General features: G+C 48.8%; 6 protein-coding genes and 5 non-coding genes across 11 annotated transcripts; 7 read left to right on the top strand and 4 right to left on the bottom strand.

Annotated features, from left to right (window-relative positions):
• Window positions 1-3,622: 3,622 nt before the first annotated feature.
• On the top strand, window positions 3,623-3,707 carry QC763_0053220. Its single transcript has one exon. It is a non-coding gene; the product is annotated as a tRNA-Ala (tRNA).
• A 2,804-nt stretch (window positions 3,708-6,511) lies between these two features.
• Window positions 6,512-7,861, bottom strand: QC763_305630 (uncharacterized protein). Its single transcript, XM_062911006.1, has 2 exons — window positions 6,915-7,861; window positions 6,512-6,857 (listed from the first exon to the last, which is right to left on the bottom strand). Exons 1-2 carry the CDS (start codon window positions 7,115-7,117, stop codon window positions 6,536-6,538), a joined length of 525 nt encoding a protein of 174 aa, XP_062767005.1. The 5' UTR covers window positions 7,118-7,861; the 3' UTR covers window positions 6,512-6,535.
• A 2,811-nt stretch (window positions 7,862-10,672) lies between these two features.
• QC763_0053240 lies at window positions 10,673-10,757 on the top strand. The gene has a single exon. It is a non-coding gene; the product is annotated as a tRNA-Gln (tRNA).
• A 270-nt stretch (window positions 10,758-11,027) lies between these two features.
• QC763_0053250 lies at window positions 11,028-11,117 on the top strand. The gene has a single exon. It is a non-coding gene; the product is annotated as a tRNA-Lys (tRNA).
• Window positions 11,118-12,256: 1,139 nt separating this feature from the next.
• Window positions 12,257-12,328, top strand: QC763_0053260. The gene has a single exon. It is a non-coding gene; the product is annotated as a tRNA-Thr (tRNA).
• Window positions 12,329-12,563: 235 nt separating this feature from the next.
• On the top strand, window positions 12,564-13,959 carry QC763_305640 (uncharacterized protein; the record flags this gene model as incomplete). Its single annotated transcript, XM_062911007.1, has 2 exons — window positions 12,564-13,531; window positions 13,592-13,959. Exons 1-2 carry the CDS (start codon window positions 12,949-12,951, stop codon window positions 13,957-13,959), a joined length of 951 nt encoding a protein of 316 aa, XP_062767006.1. The 5' UTR covers window positions 12,564-12,948.
• Window positions 13,960-14,722: 763 nt separating this feature from the next.
• QC763_305650 (uncharacterized protein) lies at window positions 14,723-15,381 on the top strand (the record flags this gene model as incomplete). Its single annotated transcript, XM_062911008.1, has 3 exons — window positions 14,723-14,829; window positions 14,884-15,031; window positions 15,097-15,381. The coding sequence occupies 3 exons, from the start codon at window positions 14,723-14,725 to the stop codon at window positions 15,166-15,168; spliced, it is 327 nt and encodes a 108-aa protein (XP_062767007.1). The 3' UTR covers window positions 15,169-15,381.
• A 394-nt stretch (window positions 15,382-15,775) lies between these two features.
• QC763_0053290 lies at window positions 15,776-15,870 on the top strand. The gene has a single exon. It is a non-coding gene; the product is annotated as a tRNA-Ile (tRNA).
• A 281-nt stretch (window positions 15,871-16,151) lies between these two features.
• EGC2 (endo-1,4-beta-glucanase) lies at window positions 16,152-18,138 on the bottom strand (the record flags this gene model as incomplete). Its single annotated transcript, XM_062911009.1, has 5 exons — window positions 16,152-16,646; window positions 16,698-16,948; window positions 17,007-17,318; window positions 17,372-17,893; window positions 17,947-18,138. 5 exons carry the CDS (start codon window positions 18,136-18,138, stop codon window positions 16,340-16,342), a joined length of 1,584 nt encoding a protein of 527 aa, XP_062767008.1. The 3' UTR covers window positions 16,152-16,339.
• An 822-nt stretch (window positions 18,139-18,960) lies between these two features.
• On the bottom strand, window positions 18,961-19,997 carry QC763_305665 (uncharacterized protein; the record flags this gene model as incomplete). Its single annotated transcript, XM_062911010.1, is given in 7 exon segments — window positions 18,961-19,104; window positions 19,152-19,229; window positions 19,246-19,361; window positions 19,415-19,457; window positions 19,493-19,578; window positions 19,617-19,632; window positions 19,794-19,997. Coding segments are annotated over 7 exon segments (687 nt in total), but the record flags the coding sequence as incomplete, so codon positions are not given.
• Window positions 19,998-21,933: 1,936 nt separating this feature from the next.
• On the bottom strand, window positions 21,934-23,277 carry QC763_0053320 (uncharacterized protein; the record flags this gene model as incomplete). Its single annotated transcript, XM_062905789.1, has 1 exon — window positions 21,934-23,277. One exon carries the CDS (start codon window positions 23,275-23,277, stop codon window positions 21,934-21,936), a length of 1,344 nt encoding a protein of 447 aa, XP_062767010.1.
• Window positions 23,278-24,415: the final 1,138 nt, after the last annotated feature.

Consider the following 24,415-nt stretch of genomic DNA (forward strand, 5'->3'; position numbering starts at 1 on the left):
CCTTCGCGAAGACGGCTTGCCCTCGGGGGGGGAGGGGGCATACGTGGCGAGACCATCATACGAATACACACACACTATATAGGCGCAGGAATGGGTATAGGCCGGGCTGGAGACCTGGGACCGGAGCAAGGCCCGGTGAACAGAGGGACATTTACGCCTTCAACCAACTGCCACCGCGACGACGCACAGGCTTGGGAGTGGTGATATATGTGGGCATATGGCCCTGGGTGTCGGACGACATCATGTAAATACAGTATAGCCACCACGGCCCTAACCTATCTTCAGATGTTATGTACGTGCCCGGCAACCAAGGCGGGCCAATGAAACACACACACACACACACACACTGCGACAGTCTAGGGCGGTTCGATTCTCTTTGCAGCCCTTCAACAAGAGGCCCGAGACCTCACCATCACGATGGTCGAGGGCGCTGTTCCTCTATTTGAAGGCCTCTGAAATAATCAAGAGAGTTTAATAAAAATAGTAACGTACATTATAAGCGAGCGACCAATATAAGCGAGCGACCACTTTTTTCACGCAACGCCTAACCTCCCCCTCAAAACCTCATTTTCTCAACAATCCAAAATGCCATCTACTTCAAAGGAAGCCTATATAATTTTAGCCCTTAAGGCTCTTTAAAATGATAAAAATCTAAGTGTATTAGCGGCAGTTAAGATATATAACGTCGATCGCAGTACGCTTAGACACCGACGCGCCGGCCGGCCTGCACGACGCGATACTACGCCCAAATCGAAGAAGCTCACTTAATCCGAAGAGGATGCTATTGTTCAATATATTATTAAGCTATATACGCGAGCTTTTCCACTAAGATTGCGTGGTGTGGAAGATATGGCTAGTTAACTACTACGCGTACGCGACGCGCCCCCTGTTAGTAAGCTCTGGGTACACAACTTCGTTAAACGCTAGCTATAGCTCTATATACGTTTTACGCGTAGATACGACTACTAAAGGGCTATATGCGAGGATCTAAAGGTTATTAGTAAGTAGTTTACGCTCGTACGGAATACTAAGGCTAAGTACGGTATTATAAATAACGATATCTATAACTTCGACGAGACTAGGTTTATAATAGGTATTATTTTCGCGGGTATAGTAGTTACGACCTCGGACGGCCTTAATAAGGCGAAACTGGCCCAGCCTAGTAACCGCGAATAGGTAACGGTAATCTAGAAAATTAATACCTTCGGTTAGGCTATCCCTCCTTTTATTATCTTAGCCGCGTAGTACTACCTTACTAACTAGTATACTAAGTGTAACCTACCGTCTACTTAGCGTATCGCAACTACCGATAATAACTAGATTATTAATCCGGTAAGCCTAGATTAAATTAAGCACTTCGACTACTATATAACGCCCCGGATAAAAAGTAAATACCGGTTATTAATCCTCGACGGCCACGAAAGTTACTACTCGACCGAATTCAAACGCTATTACTAGTAAAATAATATTATTATACTCTATATACTTTTATACTCCTTCTACCTCCTCTAGCTACTCGATATTAGCTACTTTAGGCCGCTAAAATAAACGTACGGTAGCTAGATCGAAGACTTAATACATATATATATTAACTATATAAGTAAGCTCGAGTTCCTCTATACCTTCCGCGAGGCCTTCTTTGCCTCTATAATAGAGAGGAATATATAGGGTAGCTTTACGGGTACTAGCCTTATACCGTACGATTTAAAAAAAATACTTTTTAAGCTAAATATAAAGCTTTATACGCTAATACCTCTAAACTTACGGCCGGGCACGGTACTCCCTTAGGTCTCCTAAACACTATATAACCCTCGAGAAACTAACTTATAGTTAACGCTCATTAAGACTTGTATTACTAACTATTAAAATAGCTCCCCGACTTTAATACTAGCTACGGTAGACCAGCTTACTAAGGGTATAACGGCTATAATACACTAGGTAGCTCTCCTTCGTGCAGAAGTCTCTTCGCTTCGTAAGGCCAATAAGGCACTAAGTAAGCGCCGGAGAGCCAAAAAAACACGTATGAGGCTTAGAGGGTCACTTACTGTACAAGAGGCACAGGATCTACTGGATCAGAAGGCCGTGGATAGGGAGGGAGTGTAAGAAACGCAGCCGGATAGTAGTAATGCAGGGGGGGCTCGTACGAAGGTTCAGTGCTGTGGTGTATGCGGTAAGCCTGGGCATAATGCGCGCACTTGCCAGGAGGCTGCAGAAGCATCTGATTCAGCTGTTTCTGATGTAATTATGGTTGCTTCCTAGTATTGTTGTGTAGTAATTGAGGATAATGGTATAAAGGTTGTGAAAAAGTGGTCGCTCGCTTATATTGGTCGCTCGCTTATAATGTACGTTAGAAAGCATTATAACTGTCTTTCACAGCCTTTCAGGAGAGTCGCACAAGGCCTTTTAAGATGCTCGAGGGGCTCGTGGTTGATTGATAAACGTTTTGGGTGTCATGGCCGATAGGATGGTAAAAAGGCTTGCGGAGAAGAGCCATGGAATCATGATAGAGGCTAATGAATTCGTGCTCGATGAGGTATTTTACTGGACATGAGGCGGGCGGCGGAAACACCGACTTCTTGTAGGCGCCCAGACTCCCATTTGCGGAGTTCGTCGGGCGGGATTTCAGAGAGGCTCCAAATCTCCGCTGCGACCCAGGAAGAGATTGGCGGCAAGCTCCGTAATGTTGCGGGGCCGAATGTATAACGATGGTACGATGTTCCGGAGCTCAGGACAACTTCTCCATGTTGTTCTTCTAGTAATTCAGTAAGATGTCGACGAGGTGGAAGAAAACCTACACATATAAGGGACGTTGAGAAAACCATCACGGCTTAAGTGTCGACCGGGAGTCCCTGGCCCCCACTCTGGCTCATGGAGGAAAGAATCACTCGGATGCTCTGGGGCAATAATGGTAAGGTAAGATCAGCTGGCCAGTTGGGTCACTTGCCGGCCATCAATAGGGTAAGTGCACTGGAGATTACGTAGACTCGGGAACGAAGCACAGGCTTAACCTTTCGCGCCCGCCTCGACAAACTGAGCGGCACACGGTTCAAAGATAGCCCCAAGAAGACGGGGGCAAGGGAGCCCACCAAGGAGCACCGCAAAAATGGAAAGAGTATATTTCTCGAGTCGAAACTGAGAGGAAGGTGTATGTAAGAATACGACTTGGATCCAGAGTAGGTAGGTTGGAGCTCAATTCAACAGGCTGGGTGGGGGTTAAGAGCGGCAGTCACGGGCGTCGGGGTGCTTTGAACAAGGAGAGAGCAAGAAATGTTCTTACCAGTTGAAGAGGGCTGTTGACCTACGTTTCGAAGCGGCCTTCCTTGAAGACTGCCATCTAATACCTGTTGTTTACTTGATTTTCAGAGATATAAATGAAACCTCTTGACTAGCTATGTTTGCAGATTTTACAAAAACATTAATCTCGACTATCTCGCAGCAATCACGCGAAGTGCAGCACTAAGACAAATTATATCCGCGAGTACCCTCTGCTTATTTATCTTCAGATGAATATCCTCTTACCTTCTCCCATCTCAGCATGGTTCGCTGACCTTGTGAACAATACCCAATTAGGCCCACCAGGTGATGATGATGATAGAGTTTATTTCCGCAGCCATTATATCAAGGGCGTGTGGCGCAATTGGTAGCGCGTTCGCTTTGCAATAGCACAACTATGCGAAAGGTCTTGGGTTCGATTCCCAACTCGTCCATTTTTAGGATTTTGCTAGCCTGCAAACTGCTAATGTTTTTAGCACAAGCTTTTGTTTGCCCTGGATTCAGATGACACAGACAACCTCAGCATGTTCTCTGTATTAGTGAGCCACCTCTCTATTTTATGTAGTGATCAAGCTATTTTGTCCCATCCTCTCCCGACATAAGAAAGATGATTCAAACAAGATCAATAAAGCCTTCTCTCCCTCCCTCTCGCTCCATCTCATATCTCTACAAAATGCCGTGTCATCCCCTGGCGCAACTAGATTTCAGGCAATAGCACACGATCTCGAAATGGCTGATAACACCGGTAAATTCCTACCTTGCGGTATTCACCCCGTTATCGGCCCGTTTGTTGTAGAATCAACCCAACGAGAAAGTTGCAGCCTTGTTCAAGCATTTCAGGATAATATCCATGAGCAGGTAATGAATCAGGCCATTCGGTCTCTTTGAGCTCCAAAAGAAATATGGGATCTGATGGTGGGATTTCCTTAGTCCATTCAACGTCCAAACCACAGCCTAAGATGCATGACGGGTTATGATCGAGTCTATTTATCATTGCCCAAGGATTTTTCTCCAGCACCTCGTTTTGATTGTGTGAGTCGGACAATAACGATTCAATGGCCTCAATCTCAGGTTCACGTTCAGATTCCTGACGAGTTTCAAGCCGATGCCGTGGTGTCCTGCCTTCGCTGTTGGTGCCGCATAATCACCAACCACAAAGTAGCCTTGACAAGCAAATACAGATTCGCAGCGTAGCCGCACATTGATATTGGTTGACGGCTCCTGAACATCTTCACAGCCAGGGGGTTGACAGTGATATCATGAAGGTCGGCGCAAGATAGGTGTTGAAACTGTCCAAAATATCAGTGGACCAGTCATCCAATCCGCCCGTCGACCGATCGACATATGTTAAATACTGATAAGTTAAAGGTGCTGAAAGAGACTCTTAGGACCATCTTGGTGCTGTGGGTAGATTGATTCATCCTTGACACCTCGACTTGGGGTGCTGGTTCGGCGGTTCTATTTCAGGGTTCATTCTCGCAAGCTCCAAACTAAGTCATTAATGAAATTCTCTTTCCACAAACCGGCGAGGAATTGATCATTTGTAGTACTGACGATATGTTTCGCTAGCCCGGAGATAGCGATGAGTCGATCCTTGTCGAAACATAGGCTTGCCTGAGAAACCTCTGACGCTGGGCCCTGATTGCATTCCTAGTACACTCCGTCATTCGTAAAATGCAGAGTACGACTAGATAGTTATCTTTCATGGACAACCCATGCTATTCCAGCAAGCTTGTTTCTAATGTGCTGTCTGTGTTGTCCGAATTTCTCAACTCGACAAATGTTTAGAAGAAGGCGCCCATCACTTGACATTGTTGACAGCGCCAGCATGGGGAGCGCTCAAAAACCTCTGTCATGAGCGCCGACTCTCGGGTCCAGTCAGATGTGCTATCTAGGAAAATACACAATGAATCGACCCAAAGATATTCAATCCCAAAGTAATGGGTGATTTCTATGGCATCCCGATATGTCTTTGACAAGGCTTCCGGCGGAGCCTGCTGGCGGAAGCTGTCGAATGTATCGGTAGTCAGGGCGAGGACTCTCAGGTCGCCCCAGTAATGACTATGCGTTGCATATCTAGCATTTGGGCGGCCCTCGTCCATCAAACGCAAACGCACCGAATCGCGGGAAACTTCGGACACTCATATAGGCAAAAGGGTGTTGCTGAAGGAGGCTCTCCGCAAGTGTGACCTGTGGCGTGTTTCAAGCCAAAATTTACTCAAGTGTAAGCGTCTCTAGTGCTTGGCGAACAGATTCGGGAGTCATATTCTGGCGCTACATATTAGAATCAGTCATGGCTACTTTCCAGAGCCCAAGATTTATCATACCTCGATAGTCTGTCAACATGGCTTTAACTGTGCACTGAATATATCTTGTGAAATTAACATCTTCCATCGGGTGGTGGTCTTGTGCGCCGGTGCGAGTGGGTGTATCCATCATTGAATCGCGGGTTACTTCGACGCTATGTTGTTTTGCCAACTCAACGTCGCCAGATGTGTAAGGAATCTCAAGAGTAAGAACTACTTCGCTGCCTCCAGTCGACAGTAAATACCACCCATGGACGCGCTCAGGAATCGTGCCAGGCACATCTGATGTGTGGTTCTCAAGGCCATGCCTTGAGAACTGAAAATAGATGTCGCACCCTGCAGCAGATTAGGCCAGAAGCTCCGAAAATGTGTTGTATTGAGAGCCTCTACGTTTAACGAACTGCCCCCCGGGGGGAATTTTGAGGGCCGGGATCGAAACAGCGGCCACAGTCGTCCACCATAAACTTGCACTTCTCGCAAACCGTCGCTAGAGGCCTATACCATGGCGGGTCAATTGTATGTGCAGGCGTGGAATCTGAATTCGATAGAGAGTGGGAACCGGCGGTGTTCGTAGAATCGGTAGACTTGTACGCGCTCATCGTCCTGAAAATAGTCAAGTTCGTCGTTGCCGGGGGGGGGGGCGTAGCACACTGCGATGATTTCGAATCGTCTGCAGTTTGATACCCAACGCTCAAGGCAAGTTGAGGACAGTGCAGTGTCAAGAAGAAAGAGTCCCTCCCCAAATTATTCGACACAGGACTGCGACACAAATCACATGCTCAAGCAGGATTTTGGAACCTTTCGTAACTCAAAAACGAACCATATTATTGCTCTCATCAAACACAGAGTGGGGACTCATGTTGTCATCTTCCACAAGTGAAACCGTCACTCATCAAAATCACATCACAATCTCAAATTAAAAGCCATCGAAATATAAGCCGGCAAAGACATCAGATTCAAAAAACAGATGAGAAACTGCAAAACCCGCTAGCTAAACTAGATACATCGCTTCGCTCAAATGCAAAAAAAGACCGTACATGTTTCCACCCCTCTCTTCCCCTGCCAGGCCTGAAAAGCGAGAGAAAGAGTGAGATGAAAAACAGAAAGTATTTCATACAACCCAGCACCAGCAACCATTCCAGGTTTGCCATCCCGAAGACAGTCCTCCAGAACCCATTGCTGTTGTTGCCTTCAGGCGTCCAAATCTGACTGCAGCAGATTATACCATGACCGCATTTACAAGATGCCGCAGGTGAGAACGTTGAGGGTGATGGAGCCCTAATGAGTAATTATTAGTGATTTATATGTTAAGAGAGTTCCAGGGAGGAATCTTACAGAGGCAGGAGCGTCAACGTTGCAGCACTTGACAACACCGGAGCAGGTACCGCCAACGACGCCGAGGACGCAGCTAAGGAAGCCGATCGGGATGCCGAGGATGGGGGCGGGGTTGCAGCAGAAGGGCTTCTCGTTGTTAACGGAGCACTGGTTGACGGGGGTGCCACTGTCGTCACCGCCGCCAGTGCGGGCAACGACAACATTATTGTTGGCGACGTCAGCTGCGGGGAGAGCAGCGGCGGTCATGGCGACGGTGAGGATGGTGATGAGGCTGGAGAACTGCATTTTGGCGGTGGAAGAGTTGGTTGTTTTGAAAAGCAAGAAAGTGTTCGATTGTTTGGAAGGCTGAGTTGGAACTGCTGGAGTAACTGTTGATGTTGATGATGAGAGCAGTTTAATGTCTGATAAAGGGAGAAGAAGGGAGTTTATATAGAAATTTAGAGAGTACGCTTTCAGTCATATCAGCCATGAAAGTCATCCTTATTCAAAATTGTGCCTCTCATCCAACCTGTCATCCCGGCCTTCTGCTTGCATTCGGACGGCTTCCTTGATTTTGATTGCGGGCTTCACCTAGATCAACATTGCATTTTCCTATTTTGAATCTGCAAAATAGCCTCAAGAGTGCTATACCTTGTCGTGTGGTGAAACCAAGGAGGCGAAGAGTTGGAGTACTGCTTGGCAAACCTTCAGGAAGCAAAAGTGTCACGGCATCTACGACGCCTACAAGAGCCCCAAGCCTGCTGCGACCCTACGACAACCAGTCAATGCTACGATGTCCCGTTTCCATGCATGATGACGATCATTGACAGGTTCAGCTCGCCAAAGCCGTAATATCATGATGTAGAACGTGAAGCCGGAGCATACGTCAGTATGTCCGGCGCTTTCTGCTCGAGCTAACTGTCAACAAGAGAAACTCAAAGCTATGCATCATACTGCATCTACCAACATATCTCTCCCATTGTCAGTAATAATGTGGCGCGTATGAAGACTCGGTCCGAACGCCAGCGCTGTAAGGGAAATGAGGCCAAGGTGGTTTGGCCGAACATCGGAAGAGTGAGCAATGAAAGCCATTGGACTGTACTACTTCTAATTCTTCATGTACCTACCTAGGAGCAGCCTCGTGAATAACTGTCGAGGCACTTGTGTAATCCGATCTCTGCTATGTGAAGAAGATCCGTACAGCTACAGGCTAAAGATGATTGGAAGAACAATAGAGACACAAAGGGGAGATGGTGTCGTGGGAAAAGGGGTCAAAAATGCGGCCAAGGAGGTTCACGATCATGTACTAGTGTCGTGTTGTGTAGCATGAAGCAACATGATCTGATCTTGACGGTGAGCTATTGGCAGCAGAAGGTGGTGTCGAGGAGACGGCAGGCGACGGCAACTCCCCGAGGGGATGCAGGAGCATTGGAGTGGACCGACCAACCATAGGCACAGCTACGAAAAGCTTTCCACGGTCAGTCCACCCGCAAATTGGTCGGCTGCCAATAGAACCACACCCCAGCACACCGGAAAATGCGGGGACAAGGGAGTGCTGCATCGTGCGGACTATTTCGAGAGTGATGTGTTGACTGTAAAACAAATCTCCATGCCACGTAACTGAGACAGTGTGCACCGTTTTCTGTCTTTCCAAATGCATCACCTGCATCCAAAGTACTGGCTGGTCCCCTAAATCAAGGTTGAACGGCCAAGTTGTTGCGGGAAGTCGGTCATTTGTTCACAATAATCAAAGCAGTGCTCCTCAGCTCTCCACAAAATCAGCTTGTTTCTGTTGAGCTTCTCCCTTGTTTGGAGGACTCAGCTATGCCCGGCCCGGAGCGCTTGCCCCGAGAAAGGCCTGTGGTGATGTCATCAGGTGGACTTGCCGGCCCAGAGAAAAGTCAATGAAGTGCACGACAGAAGTCCCTGCCTAGGCCAGATGGTTGGGTCGAAGCAACGAAACCCGAAATGCAAAACCAAGGCTCCTGTTCCGATGGTGTACTACCCATAGCGAGTTGCCGCCTGAAACCATTAAGTGTCATATTTCGAGATTGTCAGTAATAACCTAGCAAGAACAGAAAACAGCGGGTGGGCGTTTCTCTATGACACTGTCAGTATCACAGCGGCTGAACAAACTGACAGCTCAGATCATGAGAACATGGACTACACGAGACCACCCAAAACACTTTGTTCACCGCCACTACTTTCCAACTGAGTACGACGGCTTTGGAGGCTCGCTTCAGAGCTGAAAACTCAGAAATGACAACACACATTCAACCACGGCTCGAATCCTATTGACTGGCCTTGACCAAGCCCGAGCGTTTGCATTACCCGGGCCATTGCAACATCGGCAACCGAAAAGTTGTCATTGCTCGCTGTCATGCAACACAGCTGTTCATTCTCCGCAGATTGCGCCTCACAATAACAGGATGTTGGCAGATGCAGATGCTGCAGTCTGCAGCAGCCGCCTTGTTGCTTCTCTTAATCATCCTCCTTGCTCGCCAACTTTTTCTATTCTCTGACCGTGCCGATCCTTTCTCTATCCAGCATGATCGACACTCATACACGCTCGTCTTCCCCTTGCTCCAGCCTTAAGCTTATCTCAACCTTCACTACCTTGCAGAAAAGGCCAAGCCGGGCAATAAGCGGGAAGGATTTGACTGCGAGAAGCGGACTGGGAGTCGCGGGTAGTTCCGTTTTGGCTGACGTTGATGTTGTGGACATCGAATCATGACAATTGGCAGGTTTGGCTTCTAGCTCTTTCGATTAACCGTCAGGCCACACCTTCATGATGTCTACTGACGCAAAGGTGCCCCAATGCAGCCAGCCCCGAGACCGCTCACCACATGATGCCGACTGTCGTTCGGTCTCCCGTCCTTCTCACGCCTCGCTCACTACTACTGTCCATGACAGACCGACAGTTGAAAATACTCCGGGCAGATCGACAAGCTGCAGCTTGATCCTCTCTCGAATCTCGATATGGTAACCACCCATGATACGGAACGTGTCCCAACGTTTGATTTCTGTGGGCACCCACACCTGGTTCGAGATGATGTCTGAGACCTTGGAACTTCGCAGGTGGAACAGTTGATCATTACCATTCTTGGGATAGCTGCTGTCGAAGTTCTGGCTCAACGATACAGCAAGGAACTCGACATACTTGGACTGGGGCTCTATCAAGGTTAATGGCAGCAACAAATTTGAAGGAAGCATTGAGGCGTTCCGGCATTTACACCAGGTTTATCCGAGGCCTGCTCCGATCATGATGAAGTCAAATTCTGGGGGTCAACCGGATACCCCCTTCAAGACTAGTTTTTGGGTTGTGGCAATGTTCTCCTGGCTTTCTCCAAATGCATCAAACCACCAGAGAGACGGGTGGATTCCCATGGAAAAGCCTATGTTAGGAACTTAGGATTGTTGATATGGACACATGATCACGGATCTCAGCAGCCACGAAGCTCTCGATCATGGAGCAGAAGATACTCACAGGTGACAGGCTGTTCATGTATCAGACATTGACGCCAGCTATTGCGTCTTGAATCTCAGCCGGATTAGATCCATGCTCTCGATGACTGCATCTTCAAAACACATTCATCTAGAGCTGCGCATTTCGAGTCCTCAACTTGTCAACTGTTGGAAGACTTGAGGTAGGTGGAGCCAAGTCACGATTCAAGCTTGCGGAGCGAAGGAGGCCTCAACACGACAAAAGGTAAGCATATCCTTGGGACTACTTGTACACTCTCACCATAACATTTTTCTAACATCACAGCATAGGTCAAGGTTCTATAGTGTAGCGGTTAGCACTTCGGATTCTGAGTTACCAGAGCCATTCCGGCAACCCCGGTTCGAGTCCGGGTAGGACCTCAGCAACAACACTTTCTTTTACCAATTATGCCTTAAACCCGTTAATAACGGTGGGCACTGATTCTTTTTCTCTCCTCCACAAGCCACAGAGAAAACCGCAAATCCTCTCAGCCCTAAAAGCCGTTGGCTCCACCTCCTTTCGTTCAACCCCTGAACCTTGCTTTTAAGCTTCGCACACAAGGACCACCCACGAGAAGCTCAGATACATGCTTCAAAAGCAAAACTTCCGCCCAGCAGATCTCAATGTATACGGCTCAGGCGATGCATGTCGCCCGGCTAGCTCAATCGGTAGAGCGTGAGACTCTTAAGGAGTTCCTCCGTCAAATCTCAAGGTTGTGGGTTCGACCCCCACGTCGGGCTCAATTCCCGGCATCGAATGTGCCATATTTTTGCTAATTTCGTCTTTTTCTTTATTTGTACAGCATATGTTTGGTAATTGGCAGTCAGATCTCTGGATCTACAGGAGAATGATATCCACATGGAGGTTGACAAGTGTTTCTCCACACCTTATTTGACTAGGATTGATATTGCTCGTTGCTGACAGCGCAGGCTCGAGATTGTATCTATTGCATATCTCACACCATTGGAAACCCCCAATATATTTCCTGTTGCTGCGGACGTTTGTGGTGCCCGGTCTCGGTAAGCCGATATTTGGTCTGGTATGACTCGAGATAACTTAGGCTGTCTAGTATTCTTCATGATGTGTGCTAATCTGGGATCTCAGGGTCCAGGGGTCTTCTCAGGTAACATTGGAGGCTGGTGGAGGTTGCACTGCATCAGATATGTCTCGGCTGTTGGCAGTTTTGATCGTATACCGTGTATTGTGTTGTCCATTCGGTGAAAAGTGGGTGTTTTCCCATTGGTGTCAGGTGTCACGGAGGCTTCTGTTATGAAACATTGATGCTCAATATTTCGGGAGGGGCTTCGACCCTGGACTGTGAATGTCTTCTGGCACATGGAAATAGACAGATGGTTAGCCATAACCCCATGGGTGAATTGAACAATATATGGGTGACATTGAGAGATGTGCTAGTGCAATTGAGGTGCTAGGTGATTGATGGTTGAGTTGACCGTGACTGAATCCAAGTCATATATATAGATGAATTCTCATGATGAACTCTGCAGCATGAAGAATGCAAAGAAACGTGAGCTCTGTTAAGGGCTTTTATCACTGTGCTGGGATCAGTTTGGGCTTGCGGTCAGGGATGAAAAACTTTGAGAGCTTCCGACAAATAAAATAAAAGTTAACCTGCGGGCCAGGCCGGTGGTGATTCACAATAGCCATCAGACTTATCAGTTGTTGAGAGATAGCCGTTTACGCCATCTGCTCCTGTTTCTTCCAGTTGAGCACACTCAGACGACCATGTTTCAGTTGCGCCTTCATTTAGCCACACCGAAGATTACCACAACCACATAAAAGTTCAGAAACTTCACAGAATTTGTTGGCAGCTATCATGAAAAGCCTCATATCCACTCACAATCTCAACTGGTAAACTCAAGCCCGCATGGCTCAGTGGTAGAGCGCATCACTAGTAATGATGAGGTCGTCAGTTCGATTCTGGCTGTGGGCAGTCAAATTTATCTTTTGCGGTTTCATTTCGCTATTTTTGTCTCCCGTAGCATTGTTTCCCCATTTCTTTGCAAAATCCCAATTCCCAAAACATCAGGCCACATTTTGGTTTCCGGCCCCAGTTGAGCGCTTGTCGCGGGGCGCACAGTTGACCCAAATCTGCGGGACCCCTCCCCCGATTGATAAGTGTGGCTTGCCAAGGATCCACTAATTCTGGCCCGAATTGGCATCGCTGGCGCGGGGAGCTTGGACCTCTCTGAATGTGGATATCCACCCACCTCACCTGGACCTCACAACCCAACCACAACTCCACAGTGGCTCCTTTTTTTTCTGGAGTGCTTTTTGGGGCTGGTCCTTTTTTGAATCTGTGCTGGTTCCATTTCACTTTGGCAAAGAGTCAAATAAGAAGTCAGATGAGTGGCGCATCGACGGGCACCACCAGGGACCACCGCAATAACTAAGCAGAGAGCGGCGCTAAAAACTGCAGGTGTTTGAACGTCTCTCCTCTCTTCCATTTTCATCACTCTCATACGATCACCTCAGCTATCAACACCTCTTTCTTCAAAGTGCAGGAGATACCTCATCATCATCAGCCAGAATACGATAAAAGAGAGCAGCAAAATGTCGTCACCAACATCCGACAACAGCCCGGTGAGAAGCGGGATGGAGACCCCGCCTACGCCTCACCCCATCTCGGATGAGGTCCTGCGCGCCGTTTACGCGTCAGATATGGAAATGTACCCCGCGGGGCTGTCGTACGACAGACTCTGCAGCTGGGTGGCGGCCTGTCCCGAAATGTCGATATGCTGGTCATCACCCAAGACGGGAATACTCGGTGTGGTTATTGTCTTGCCCATGTTGAGGGAATACTGGGAGGACTTGTTGGTGGGAAAACTGAAGGAGCCTACTGTCGACGCGCATACCATGTTTCCTCACGACAACAAGAGGGAGCAAAAACCACTGGCGGAACATGTTGAGGTGGCAGGGGCCAGGCAGATCGGCAACGGCAAGGCACCAAATGGAAGGATATCTGCCGTGCAGGAGAACGAGGTGCAACAAGAGGTTGGACTGCATGTTTATCACATCGAGCGGTTAGCTGTCGAGCCACCTACCTCGAAGCAGAGGAGGTTTTCAGAGATTGCTATGGAGGAGGTTACGAGACGGGCGGCGGAGAAGAAGGGGTGGAAGGTTGTTGGGTTGTCTGGTATGTCTTGCTTTTACCCTCACCTCATATGGCGGATGGTAATACTGACGTAACAAACAGCTCTCGTCGCGACAGATGGTGGGAAAAGGACGTTTCAGCGCATGGGCTTCAAGAACACCGGCTACAGAGAGCTGTTTGTCACCAAGGTAATACGCAGGCCTTCGTATGCCGCCATTGGCATCGGGAACAGTCCCAGCATCCCCGAGGACGCTGTTGACGAGCCCGAGGAGCTGGACATGCTCTACATCTACCCTGAAGATGGAGCGGGGGGCAAGAGCGTCAGTGAGATTATTGGATATGGCCGGACAGTGGTTGCCATGTCTGAGATGACTGTCAAGCGCGTCAGTCAGGAGGAAGGGGAGCTACCAAGTCTGTTAATGTCAAGTAATGGGAATGGCTGTGCATTGGAATTATCGAGCTCGATTTGAGCAGTTGGATAATGAACAGCAATCAATGCACAGCCAGGGAGCAAATAAACGAAGTAACATCTCTACTCCACTTGCTTGTACCATTTCAATTCTGGTCTATCCAACTGGAGTCAGCTCCGTGGAGATACTGCTGATGACCCAGGAAGATCCAAGCTCCGGGACGTCTACTGTGCGGGGATAAGAGACATTGCTGTCTCGGTTCACGACTGCCGGTATCACTGCGTCTACGGCCCGTCTGCATACAACCCTGCGATCTGGTGTCTATGGCACCCTAAATGGGGGGAAAATGCGGAGGTGGAAAGACAATGTTGATTGCTTTCAGCCCAAGCAGAACAACATCGAGGGACTGCAGCGCGGGTATGTTGGACGGACAGAGCCGGAATCCAGGCCTGATGACGCGGCAACTGCCGTGGGTCAATGGGCCAGCCACGGCCTCGAGGAAAGACTCCAGCTGGATCATGTTGCGATCGGTGGTTTCGATGTTGCGATCGAGAGACAGGATCAACAATGTTGCTGCCCAGTTACACAAAACAGTCTCCCATTGGGCGTTTGTATGAGTCGTCGTTGTCATGGATTGATGGGTTTGACGCTGGTCTATCTATCGGAGGTCATGGAAGAAGAGTTGTCGAATGGGGGGGATGGTAGGGGCAGACTCAAGTATAAAGAGGCGGTCTCTTGCCCTCGAGAGAGGTCAAGCTTTTCATCAGCATCAACCAACCTCTCGAGCAAACAATAAACCACAAGAATCATCCCAACCATCAAAATGAAGTTCACCGCCACCACCGCCCTTCTTACCCTCCTCGCAACCGCCACCGCCCTCCCCTGGTCCTTCAAGAGTGCCGGCAATGGCAAGCACTCTGATGAGATCACGTACGTCTCCCTCCCCCTCACCCTCTATCACCCTTTTCTGACATCGGGTAATAGCCTCCACCTCACCCTCGACAAAGGAACCACCACCGCCCACCACCGCCCCCCCAAGTCAAAGTCGGAAGAGATGAAGATCATCATGGGCATGTCCGATGTCTGCCTCCGCGTCTGCTGGCCCGAATCGCCCAAGTGCCCAGAGGAATGGGTAAGCATCATTCATCATCGGAAGCAAGCGCATGGAGTAATTGCTGATGGCCTGTGTCATTGTAGTCACCCAAGAACATGGGCAGCGACGAGGATCCGTGCTGGACTTGCTGCAGGAAGATGGAGCATGATCTTTGAGCACGAGACATTTCTCAGTGGCAAAGGGGTCGCTGGGTTTTGGGGCATTTGGTAGCTGTTGAAGGGACATGTCGGAAGTTGGATTACATATACACTCCTTTGGTGAAGATAGCTTACCCTTCCTAGGGTTTCATGTTAACGAAGGTTGAACGGTTAATGCCTGGGATGAAGATAAGAAAAAGGTGACTAGAAAATAGAAACACTGTTTCTGCAACTTTGATGGCATCTTGAGGTGAAATCTTGGATATGCATGGCATGTTCATGACCCTCGGCTCTGCTTCCGTTCGATAGCTAACAGTAGGCAGGTTAACCACATCGGTGGAGAGTTTGATATCAAATACGAGGCATTAAAGGATCACGGCTAGGCATCTCGACTATCTCAACATATTATCCACTATATTTCTATGTCCCCTTCTTACATAGCAATTATGATTTGTTTGTTGCTGACAGGATACGCGTTGGACGCGCTAGGTAAACTCGACAACTCCCACCACAGGTAAGCTCTGAAGATAGTCATCAGAGACAAGAAAACAGAGAAAATGGGTAACGATAAACTGTTGTAGTGAGAAAGAAAGCAGCAGGCACAGTCAAAAAATGACAAAAGAGATGCCCAATAACAGGATTGAACTGTTGACCTTCGCATTACCATATGCTGGTTTCCCAGTATTAGTACGACGCTCTAACCAGCTGAGCTAATCGGGCTGTTGTGGAGATTGCTGATGTTCTACGGCAATGTGGCTCTCATTAACAAGTGGAACCCTTTTCCTAGAGGGTCTCGAATGCAAGTTGGACACTAGGAACAGTCATGCATATGCTATCTATTCATACAAATTACAATTCCTTTCTGGAAAACGAAACATTAGTGTAGTTTGGGGAGGTTCGGGGTTGTGATATACTCCAACATTAGTATATGGCGTTGACGGTGTTCAGACTTCAGGGGCTCAGTAAACAGGTCCACTGGCATACAAGTACTTTCGACAGATCTCATGCAGGTCGTACTATAAAAGGAGCTTGGTTGTCTATTTGCGTTTTGTGTGAGGTAGTCTATACAAATCACGGTAAACTCCCGGCCGGTTGTACATGAAAAGGTATCAGCTGCTGTTTCCTTTTGGAAGGATTCTTCAGCGCGCCTCCTCGTGTGGTTCACCCGGATTGATGGTGAATATCCCATCTACGCTGTTCGCCCCTTTGCATCCCTCCTCAAAATCTCATTCAACCCCTCCCTTTTCACACAGTTCTCCAACTTGAAACTCCCCGCCAGCTCATCTAGCTCCTCCAACGTCTTGCCCTCAAAGTAACTCGCATACTCCCAGCACAAAATCTCACTCATGAGAGTCTCCCTCAACACTCGGTGAATATGCCCTTCTATCTTCCACACTTGTGGGTATCTCTTGTTGATATTCTCGGGAAGAATTGCCTCCTTGAAGTGAGCGATGACGGGCTCGTAGATGTGCTTTACGGCAGAGTCGTCGCGGCCCCTATTCAGGAAGTGTTAGAAGAGAAGTTTCGGAGTATTATGTGAGGCTTACCATTTATCAACACCCAAACGCTTCTTCTTCTCCAGAAAAGGCTTCAGCAGCTTGATGTAAGCCGAGTCTGGCGAAGCGTGGACCATGCCTTGAAACCCAATGTCTTTGTACAGCCAAATGCTCCAGCTGATCTCATCTTTCTTGTAGATTTTCAGCTGCTGGCCTAGCAGGTCGTAACGTTGCTGATTGACTTTCTCATAGTTCTCGTCTCCCGGGCTCGCATAGACGGGACCAAACTCGCCGTTCCAAATCTGTCATCGTCAGCACCAAGTCAAAGTCGAACACCTATGCCATGGAAGCCAGACCCACCGGGACATCTTTCTCTTTCATGAACTGCACCTTCCTCTCGTATGTCTTCTGCAGGGACTCCTTCTGCTCGGGGCTTCCAACATAGGGCTCGCCTGCTGGGAAGCCAAAGCTGGCGTAGTCGTGTATGGCGTACACGCAGTTGGGGAGGACTTCCTTGAACCCGGTGAAATCCATGGCGTAGGTGTTGCCGTCCAGAAACAGAATGTGATCTGGGTCAACCTCGCGAATAGCCTTTTCGACTCGCTTGTACCAGGCTTGAAGTGCAGTGTGGTCAGGGTCGGCGGGTTCGTTCATGGGGTTGTAGCCAGCGACCTGTTCAATTGAACGTCAGCAGGGAAGCCAACTGGCAAAAGGGCTTCACTAACCCAGGTGTTATTTTTGTAATGCTTCGCAATCTCGACCCAAAGATCCGTCATGCTGTCCTGGAAGACTTTGAAGTCCCAAAACAGAGCTTTGTGAATACCCGCATCAGAGTGCCAGCCTTGATTTTGGCCTCCAGGGAAGGTGTGCATGTCGATGATGGTATATAAGCCCTCCGCTGCACAGGCGTCGACAATGCGATCAATGAGCTTGAAGCCTTCCTGCTTGATGATGCCCGGGTTGTGGTCATCAAGGAAGTGGTGGTAGTTGATGGGGATGCGGATGCAGTTTAGGCCAAGGGAGGCAAGAAAGCGGGCGTCGGAGGGAGTGAAGAAGTATTCGAGGAACTTCACGGGTGTTAGACCATGATCAGTACTGGAAGAAGGGGCAACAGAGCAGACCTTGTCGAAGAAGAAGTCATATTTCTCCTGACCGAGAACTTCAAGCATTGCCTTCCTCATCTCATTCTCATGACCAGGGTAGCCAGTGATGAAGTTCTCCATGTTGGTGTGACCGCCAGTGGCACACTGTTAATAGTCAGTGGTATTTCCCAGCATACTCTAGAATAATTGACACTGACACCTTTGAGAATTACCTGCTTTCCATCAGCATCAACGATGTCAGTCCCCTCCACACGGAGGCATCTCATTGGTGTCTTGGGCGCCATCTTCCCTTCAGTGCCCAAAGAGCAATGTGTGAAGGGGGATGGAATCGAGACAACAGTTGAACGGTCATGACAACGTTGATGTACTCGCATGGCATGGCTGACCATTGGAGCGCATGCACCTGTTCGTCATGTGGGCACCGCCGGAGGGGTTCGGGCATCAATACACCGCGCCCCGGATGCCCCACACCGATCCCGGATGTCGAACTCCGGACTGTATCCACAGAAAGAAGGACTAAATAGTTTAACCGGAGGGCAAACTCAGTAGACTGCATTGGATGTGATGTTTGCAATCTCAAAGCGCTTGGTTCGCAGAGGAGGTCTTGGTAATTGGTGGCTTCTTGTTCCTTTCACCAACGTCGAGGTTGGTGCAAGTGCAACTGTCCTGGGTAAACGGGGCGCGGCCGAAGCATACTCATCAAGTGTCGGTCGCAGTTTTCTCAAGATATGCTTGACATCCTCGTTCTGGTAAATTGTACAATGAAGAGCCTGAAGATAGATCCATGATCCCATTTCTGTTTCGTGAATTAGGTGCTGCAATTGATCGAGAAGACGTCGTTGAGAGAGGGTGGGTTAAGAGGGAAGAAGAGCCACCATGTGACTAGAAGCGGACATGGTGCCTTTTAGTTGTATACCTAGGTAGAGATAGCTACCATTTTGCCAGTGGTTGGCACAATGAACAGGAGCTGCCAACTGACGCTTCTATCAATCTAGAGTGGAATCAATTTGCTAAGTGGGGTGCCTCCAAATCCTGTTTATTACTTGTCGGACCTACAGAATCGGCTTATAACAAGATGTGGGACATCTCACATGGAGTTGTCAATGCCCATATCCCAAATCTCGTTGCGAGTCGGTTCTGTAGGCCCAACAACTAGGTAGGGTACGGAAACAAGATGAAGAAGCTGAAGAATGATTTGTATACTTCCTCAATTATTCCCGATGGTGTTTTCTCTTCCACGCCTCAACGGCGTCAACTACAATCTGCGCCACAGATAGCACTCTTTCCTCACCCAGTCGGCGTCCAAACAGCTGAATGGCAGCCGGTGTGCCATCGAAGAGTTCGGGATCGTCCGTCTGACTGTCAGCGTACTGTCCATTCGTTTGATGATTGTTATATTTACATGAAGGTATGTTTCGCCGATCCTTGTCGGCAAGGGGTTGGAAGTTTGGGTCCAGGGTGTCCAGGTTCTTATCCGCAACTGTAATCGGCATCACGGCGATGCAAAAGTTGAGCACGTTGAGAGCGCTTGTGTACGCCGAATGAATGAACCTTCCAGGTGGAATGGCACTATGTGGACCGGCCGGAGCAATGACAACGTCAACACGCCGACCTGATGAGGTTAGCATGTTCTGGAAGTGCCAGGTGTCTCACGCGGGTCATTACCAGAACTTGTTTTGCCTGCGGAAGACTGCCAGTAATCGTTGTACTTTTAGCGGTAATCCTTCATTTTGAGCACCACACCTGCTCATACTCTGGGAGTGGAATCGGAGGTCTGCGCTTGCTGACGGGGACACGTTCACGATTTCGGGGAAGATAGGCTCCCCGGACTATTGAATTGCTTCCCAAACGTCAGGACAGCTGTCACTCCGTGCAATCGGACCCTAGGAAAGTGTTTGGTCAACTCCTTTCGACATAGTGAAGCAGGTTACTCGCATGTATCCTCAGAAGTGTAATTGTTCGAAGGAAGCACCCAGTCCAGGAGCTCCGATGCGCACGCAAATGTCAGTACTTAAAAGTAACTCTAGAGCAGATTTCAGCATACCTCAAAATCTGCATTCGTCAAAGTCTGTTTCACGATCTCCAGGGCCCGGGCAACTGGTGGATGCGGAACTACGATGCCGTCATTTGGCATGAACCCAAAAGTTGGTTTACGGTCCGATTCGTCGTCGTTTTCGTACTCATTGCCCGCTCGCCATGGAGTGTGCCATGATTCCTGCCACTGTGGGCATAACCTCTCGGCCCCGGCCCCTGATATATGGTCAGCATTAGAATAATATCCAGACCCTTGAGCGCTATGTCACATCTATATATACTTTCGGTATTGGCTACGTCTATGAATGATAGACGCCCCGCGGAGGGCTTTATGTTGTAGACACCCTGATAAGACGCCGGCAAAGATACCGAGCCTCCAATTATCAGTAGCGATGCCAAAGGCACTGCTGCCGATAAATTACGTAGCACCCTCCCCTACACCGTGATCGGTTCAAAAACAAAATATACACTCACAGCAGATATAAATAAGGGATTAACTACCTCCGGATGAACCCCCCGATGACAAATGCTGGTAATGAGGATTCAACGTATAACCTAAGATATTATTGTTGGTTTCGGGAGACGAACTTTGTATAAGCTGTTGTGATCCAAGACAGAGGGGATAATAAAAGCATCTAAAGAACGGAAAGGCGATGAACTCAACTCGCCCATATGCTTTGTACCAAGGTTGTCTGTGAGCAGTTGAAGACACCGTCAAGCCTTGCAAGACTACCATGTGGTAGAGTGGAATGGGAATACCTTGCCTATGGAACAGCTCCGAGACTGTAAAGCTCGCTGACCAATTCACTCTCTACGTACTTGTCTTTCCCAGTTCCTTTCTTCCCCTCAAAGGTGCCAATCCATGACACGTATGCCATCGAGATTTCGAGGCCCTTTATAAAGAACTGGTCTTTCATGGTCAGAGGGATACCGTGCAGTAGACTGACAAGCTTCTTGTGGGTGGCGTAGTGGGAATCTAACTCTTGGGCTCTGGCCAAGGCAATGTCAAAGCCAATCTCGAGCAGGAGTTTACTCTTTCAACGACATCAGCATACGACGACAGAGACTTGAGCCATGGGGTCATGGATATATCTAACCAGTTGGTCTGCAAAGGCAGCACGTTTACAGAAAGCAGTGCAACTTCCACAGCAGTCAAAGTGCCATTTCCCCTGCAAGTAGCAGGATCGGGTACATCCAACGACATGATAGCCAGGGAATGGGTGTCAAGCAGACACTCGACAAAGTCGCCGGTAAGAGGCTTAGAAAATCTTCATCGAGCCATGACATTGTTATTAAGCCGCAAATCAACGGGTATCTTTTCATTATCTCGTTGGAGTTTCTCAGCTACCACCTGCTGCCAGGACTTTGGTGCGAAAGGGCCGACGCTCTTGATGCTCAAGTGTGTCAGGTAGCTGGCCCCGTACTGGAGCATCAACGCAACCGCAAACAAGACGCAGACGCAAAGGGCCAATGCTCTTGTCAAAATCAACATGTCCTGAGAGCGATGTTTTCTCATCGTGCGGAGTGGGCTTCGATGCTGGGACTCTGATTTCGTATGCCGAAGCTGTATTCTCGGGAGATTGGAAGGACTTCGATTTGACGGTGTGGCCGGGTTCTGGATGTTTCGAGATCTTGCATTTTAAATAAGAATCGAATTATCCAGTTCCGCAAGTAGCAGGGAGGGTACATCGTGGAAGAAACTCTTGATAGCTTGATGTGTTTCGTCCTCGAATCGCTGGACCAATCAGAACGCTGAGTTAACTCACCCGACGGTAGGCACCCGCTAGGCAAGTCCCAGGGAATTTGTGGAGGCTGCGTTTTCCGGTTTTCCATCTGATGTGTGGCGCCACAAAAGCCCTCGCCCGTCTCTTAAACTAGCCCATCGAATCGTTAATAGTGTTTTCATAAAATTTCGCGAGGTTCTAGTACAAGCAGACGTAGTATGTCACTCGAAAAGTAGGTCAACTATGGATATAATCACGACAGGCGACGAGTCTCTGCTCAACAGTTCGTCCACCTGATGTACATGTGCCCTCTTTATATTATGTATCTACCAAACACTCTTGGGACGTCTTGCAAAACATAAACTCTGAACTACTCTTTACAGTCTCGTTAAAAATGAACATTCTTATGCGCGCCTTAACAAGCAATCATCCCAACCTGACAGCAGCAAGAAGCAACTCCATGAAAGCTACACTGCTCTCAATCATGTTCAGCCTGTGCTGCTCTTGAGTCGGGTAGAACAAGCACTCAGCCTGGTAATTCCACTCCCCAAACTCCACCCCAATCCCATACATTTTCTTCTTCTTCGGATCCAAAGCTGCCCTGACAAGGCCCTGGTCCGCGGAGCAGCCACTGCTGGGATACAAATGAGGAGCTTGAAGTGACCGGTAAAAGCGTCCCGTCGAGTCTGTCATTCCACCCGCAACCCTCGCGGCTGCTAGCGTCAGAGCATCCCAGTCCTTCTGCTCCAAGAATTCCTTGTACTCGAAACCTGACCTATCTGGCACCACACCTCTCTTCCCGTCAAAGGTCTTGTTCTGCCAGTTCTGGGCCCTATCCACAGCCTGGTTCGAATCGTGACAACATCCGTACAGCACCAACGTTGCCGGCGAGTGTAGGTCCAGGAACCACCCAAGGTCAGGAAACTGGTCGAGTGTCCAGTCAACATTCTTCGTCTCCGGCTCCGACAGCGGTCCAGTACCGTGATAAATCTCGCTGTTCGGGTCGTCAGAGGAGGGGTCAACTCCAGGCGCGAAAGCCTTGGTGAAGTTCCAAACCGGCGCAAAGTTGCGGTTCAAGTCCACACCAACCGACACAGGCTCTCCATCAATCGCCCTATCTAGGTTACGATTCTTGCGCCAGCAAGAGTCGGTCGCTTGATCGAAAGCCAGTCCATCTGGGTTGACAACAGGGATGATGACGATGCCCAGTGACAAAGCCGACTGGACCTGGGCCGTGGAATACGACATGCCACCATACACCAATCCCTTCTTGTCCTTTGCAGCACGGAGGAGGTCAGAAATGAAATAAATCAAATGATCTGGCCCACCTCTCTCACGCGAGTGAATACCGCTCTCGAGAAGAACCTTGTACCCCTTGTCTCCCTTCTTGCCACTCCCACCAACCCTGGCACCATACATGGCCCTGTTCTCGTACGTCTTGTACGGCATCTCAAAGTACTGGAATTTGTCCTTGCCATACTGTTTGGCAAGGCCAAACACGGCAGACTTGATCTCTTCGCAGTTGAGGATGGTGTCGAAGGTGGCATTGGCGTTGTAACCGATACCGATGGGGACGGTGGTGCCGTTCTGGAAGCGGTCACCAACAGCGACGGGAACGGTGCCGAGGTTGGCTTGACGGCGATTGATGGTGCCTCTGGCAAGGTGGGCTTTGAGGTCGATGATGTGGCCGCCGTGCCGCTCCTGCTCAGTGAGACAGGCTTCGGTCGCCACGAGGTGGGCAAGGAAGGTGAGGAGGGTGGATGGCTTCATCTTGACAGGTTGATGAAGGCGGTGGTGAGAGAGTGACCAATTCGACGGTTAAAGGTTTAGTTGAATGGGCGGTTTTTTCCTAGCTACTTTTCTCTCTGAGATCTGGGACACCACTGGATTTAACTCCTTGCGCTCACAGGGATTATCAAAGCGGTCATCACTACGATATTCCCGTTCGAGTTTGTCGGTTTGCCTTGTCATTGGACTTGCCGTTACCAGCATTGGCTCCTACATGGCTCATGTTTCCACATTTTCTCCTCAACAAGGTGGTATAGTACCGTAGATCGTACTTTGCTTCTCAGCCAATCTCTCCACAAGATTTTTTTTTTCCGCCATTCTGTTCGGGCACAAGTGCCTATCCCGTTGCCCGCTGTTTTACTTCGGCTTTCACATGTTTGATGTTTCATCGGAGGAAGGCATCTGGTCAGTGCCATTCAGTGAGGCACTGCTTACGATATTCCAGAACAGTAAAAGATCCCAATTTTGTCATCGCCGCTACCGTCGGATTAGTGATTACTCACAGGTAAGCGTAGCATCCAACTTCAGCCCTAAGCCATCTTGAATTTGGAAAGGAAACAGAGTTACATGCAGTGTGCATAAGAGCGGGCCTTATTGTTCGTGTTCACTTGGGATCGAGCATCTGTCACCGAGAATAAACAGCACGCGCCGCTCGCTAAACTTGTGACCATTATTGGGTGAGCTAAAGCGATGAAAGTCTAGGTCTGCGTAATGATCAAAACCTCTCTTGTAGCAATCAAAATGGGGTGCAGATTCTCTGCTCTGCCGGTGTAAGGAAAGATTTCCACATTAAGACACCATTGAGATTCAATGTGGCGGATCGAAGGACCTTGCAATCTAGCCTCATATTAATCTGGGTAAGTGATTCCCCGATCATATGATGAAAATGGTTGTGCATTGATCACTGCAATCTTCGAAATTCGCGAAGGCGAGGCAGATTCACACCAAGTGATGGAACACAGGGCAAGTCAAGGATACAATGCGTAAATATGACTCTGAAATCAGAGGAGAACAAAACATTATGCTTTAGTCTAATGTACAAGCCAAACTGCTGATCAGCGAGGACGTATCGTCTACTAGTTCTTGCCCCCTATTCAACCCCTGAGATCGCCCCACTTGT

Source organism: Podospora pseudopauciseta, chromosome 3 (genome assembly GCF_035222475.1).
Source record: "Podospora pseudopauciseta strain CBS 411.78 chromosome 3, whole genome shotgun sequence".
NCBI classification, from domain to species: domain Eukaryota; kingdom Fungi; phylum Ascomycota; class Sordariomycetes; order Sordariales; family Podosporaceae; genus Podospora; species Podospora pseudopauciseta.

Coding starts and splice junctions, on each gene's coding strand:
- QC763_305630 (XM_062911006.1), bottom strand. CDS start 7,117: ATGTTGTCGTTGCCCGCACTGGCGGCGGTGACGACAGTGGCACCCCCG. Junction 6,858..6,914: donor ACGTTGACGCTCCTGCCTCT/GTAAGATTCCTC, acceptor ATTACTCATTAG/GGCTCCATCACCCTCAACGT.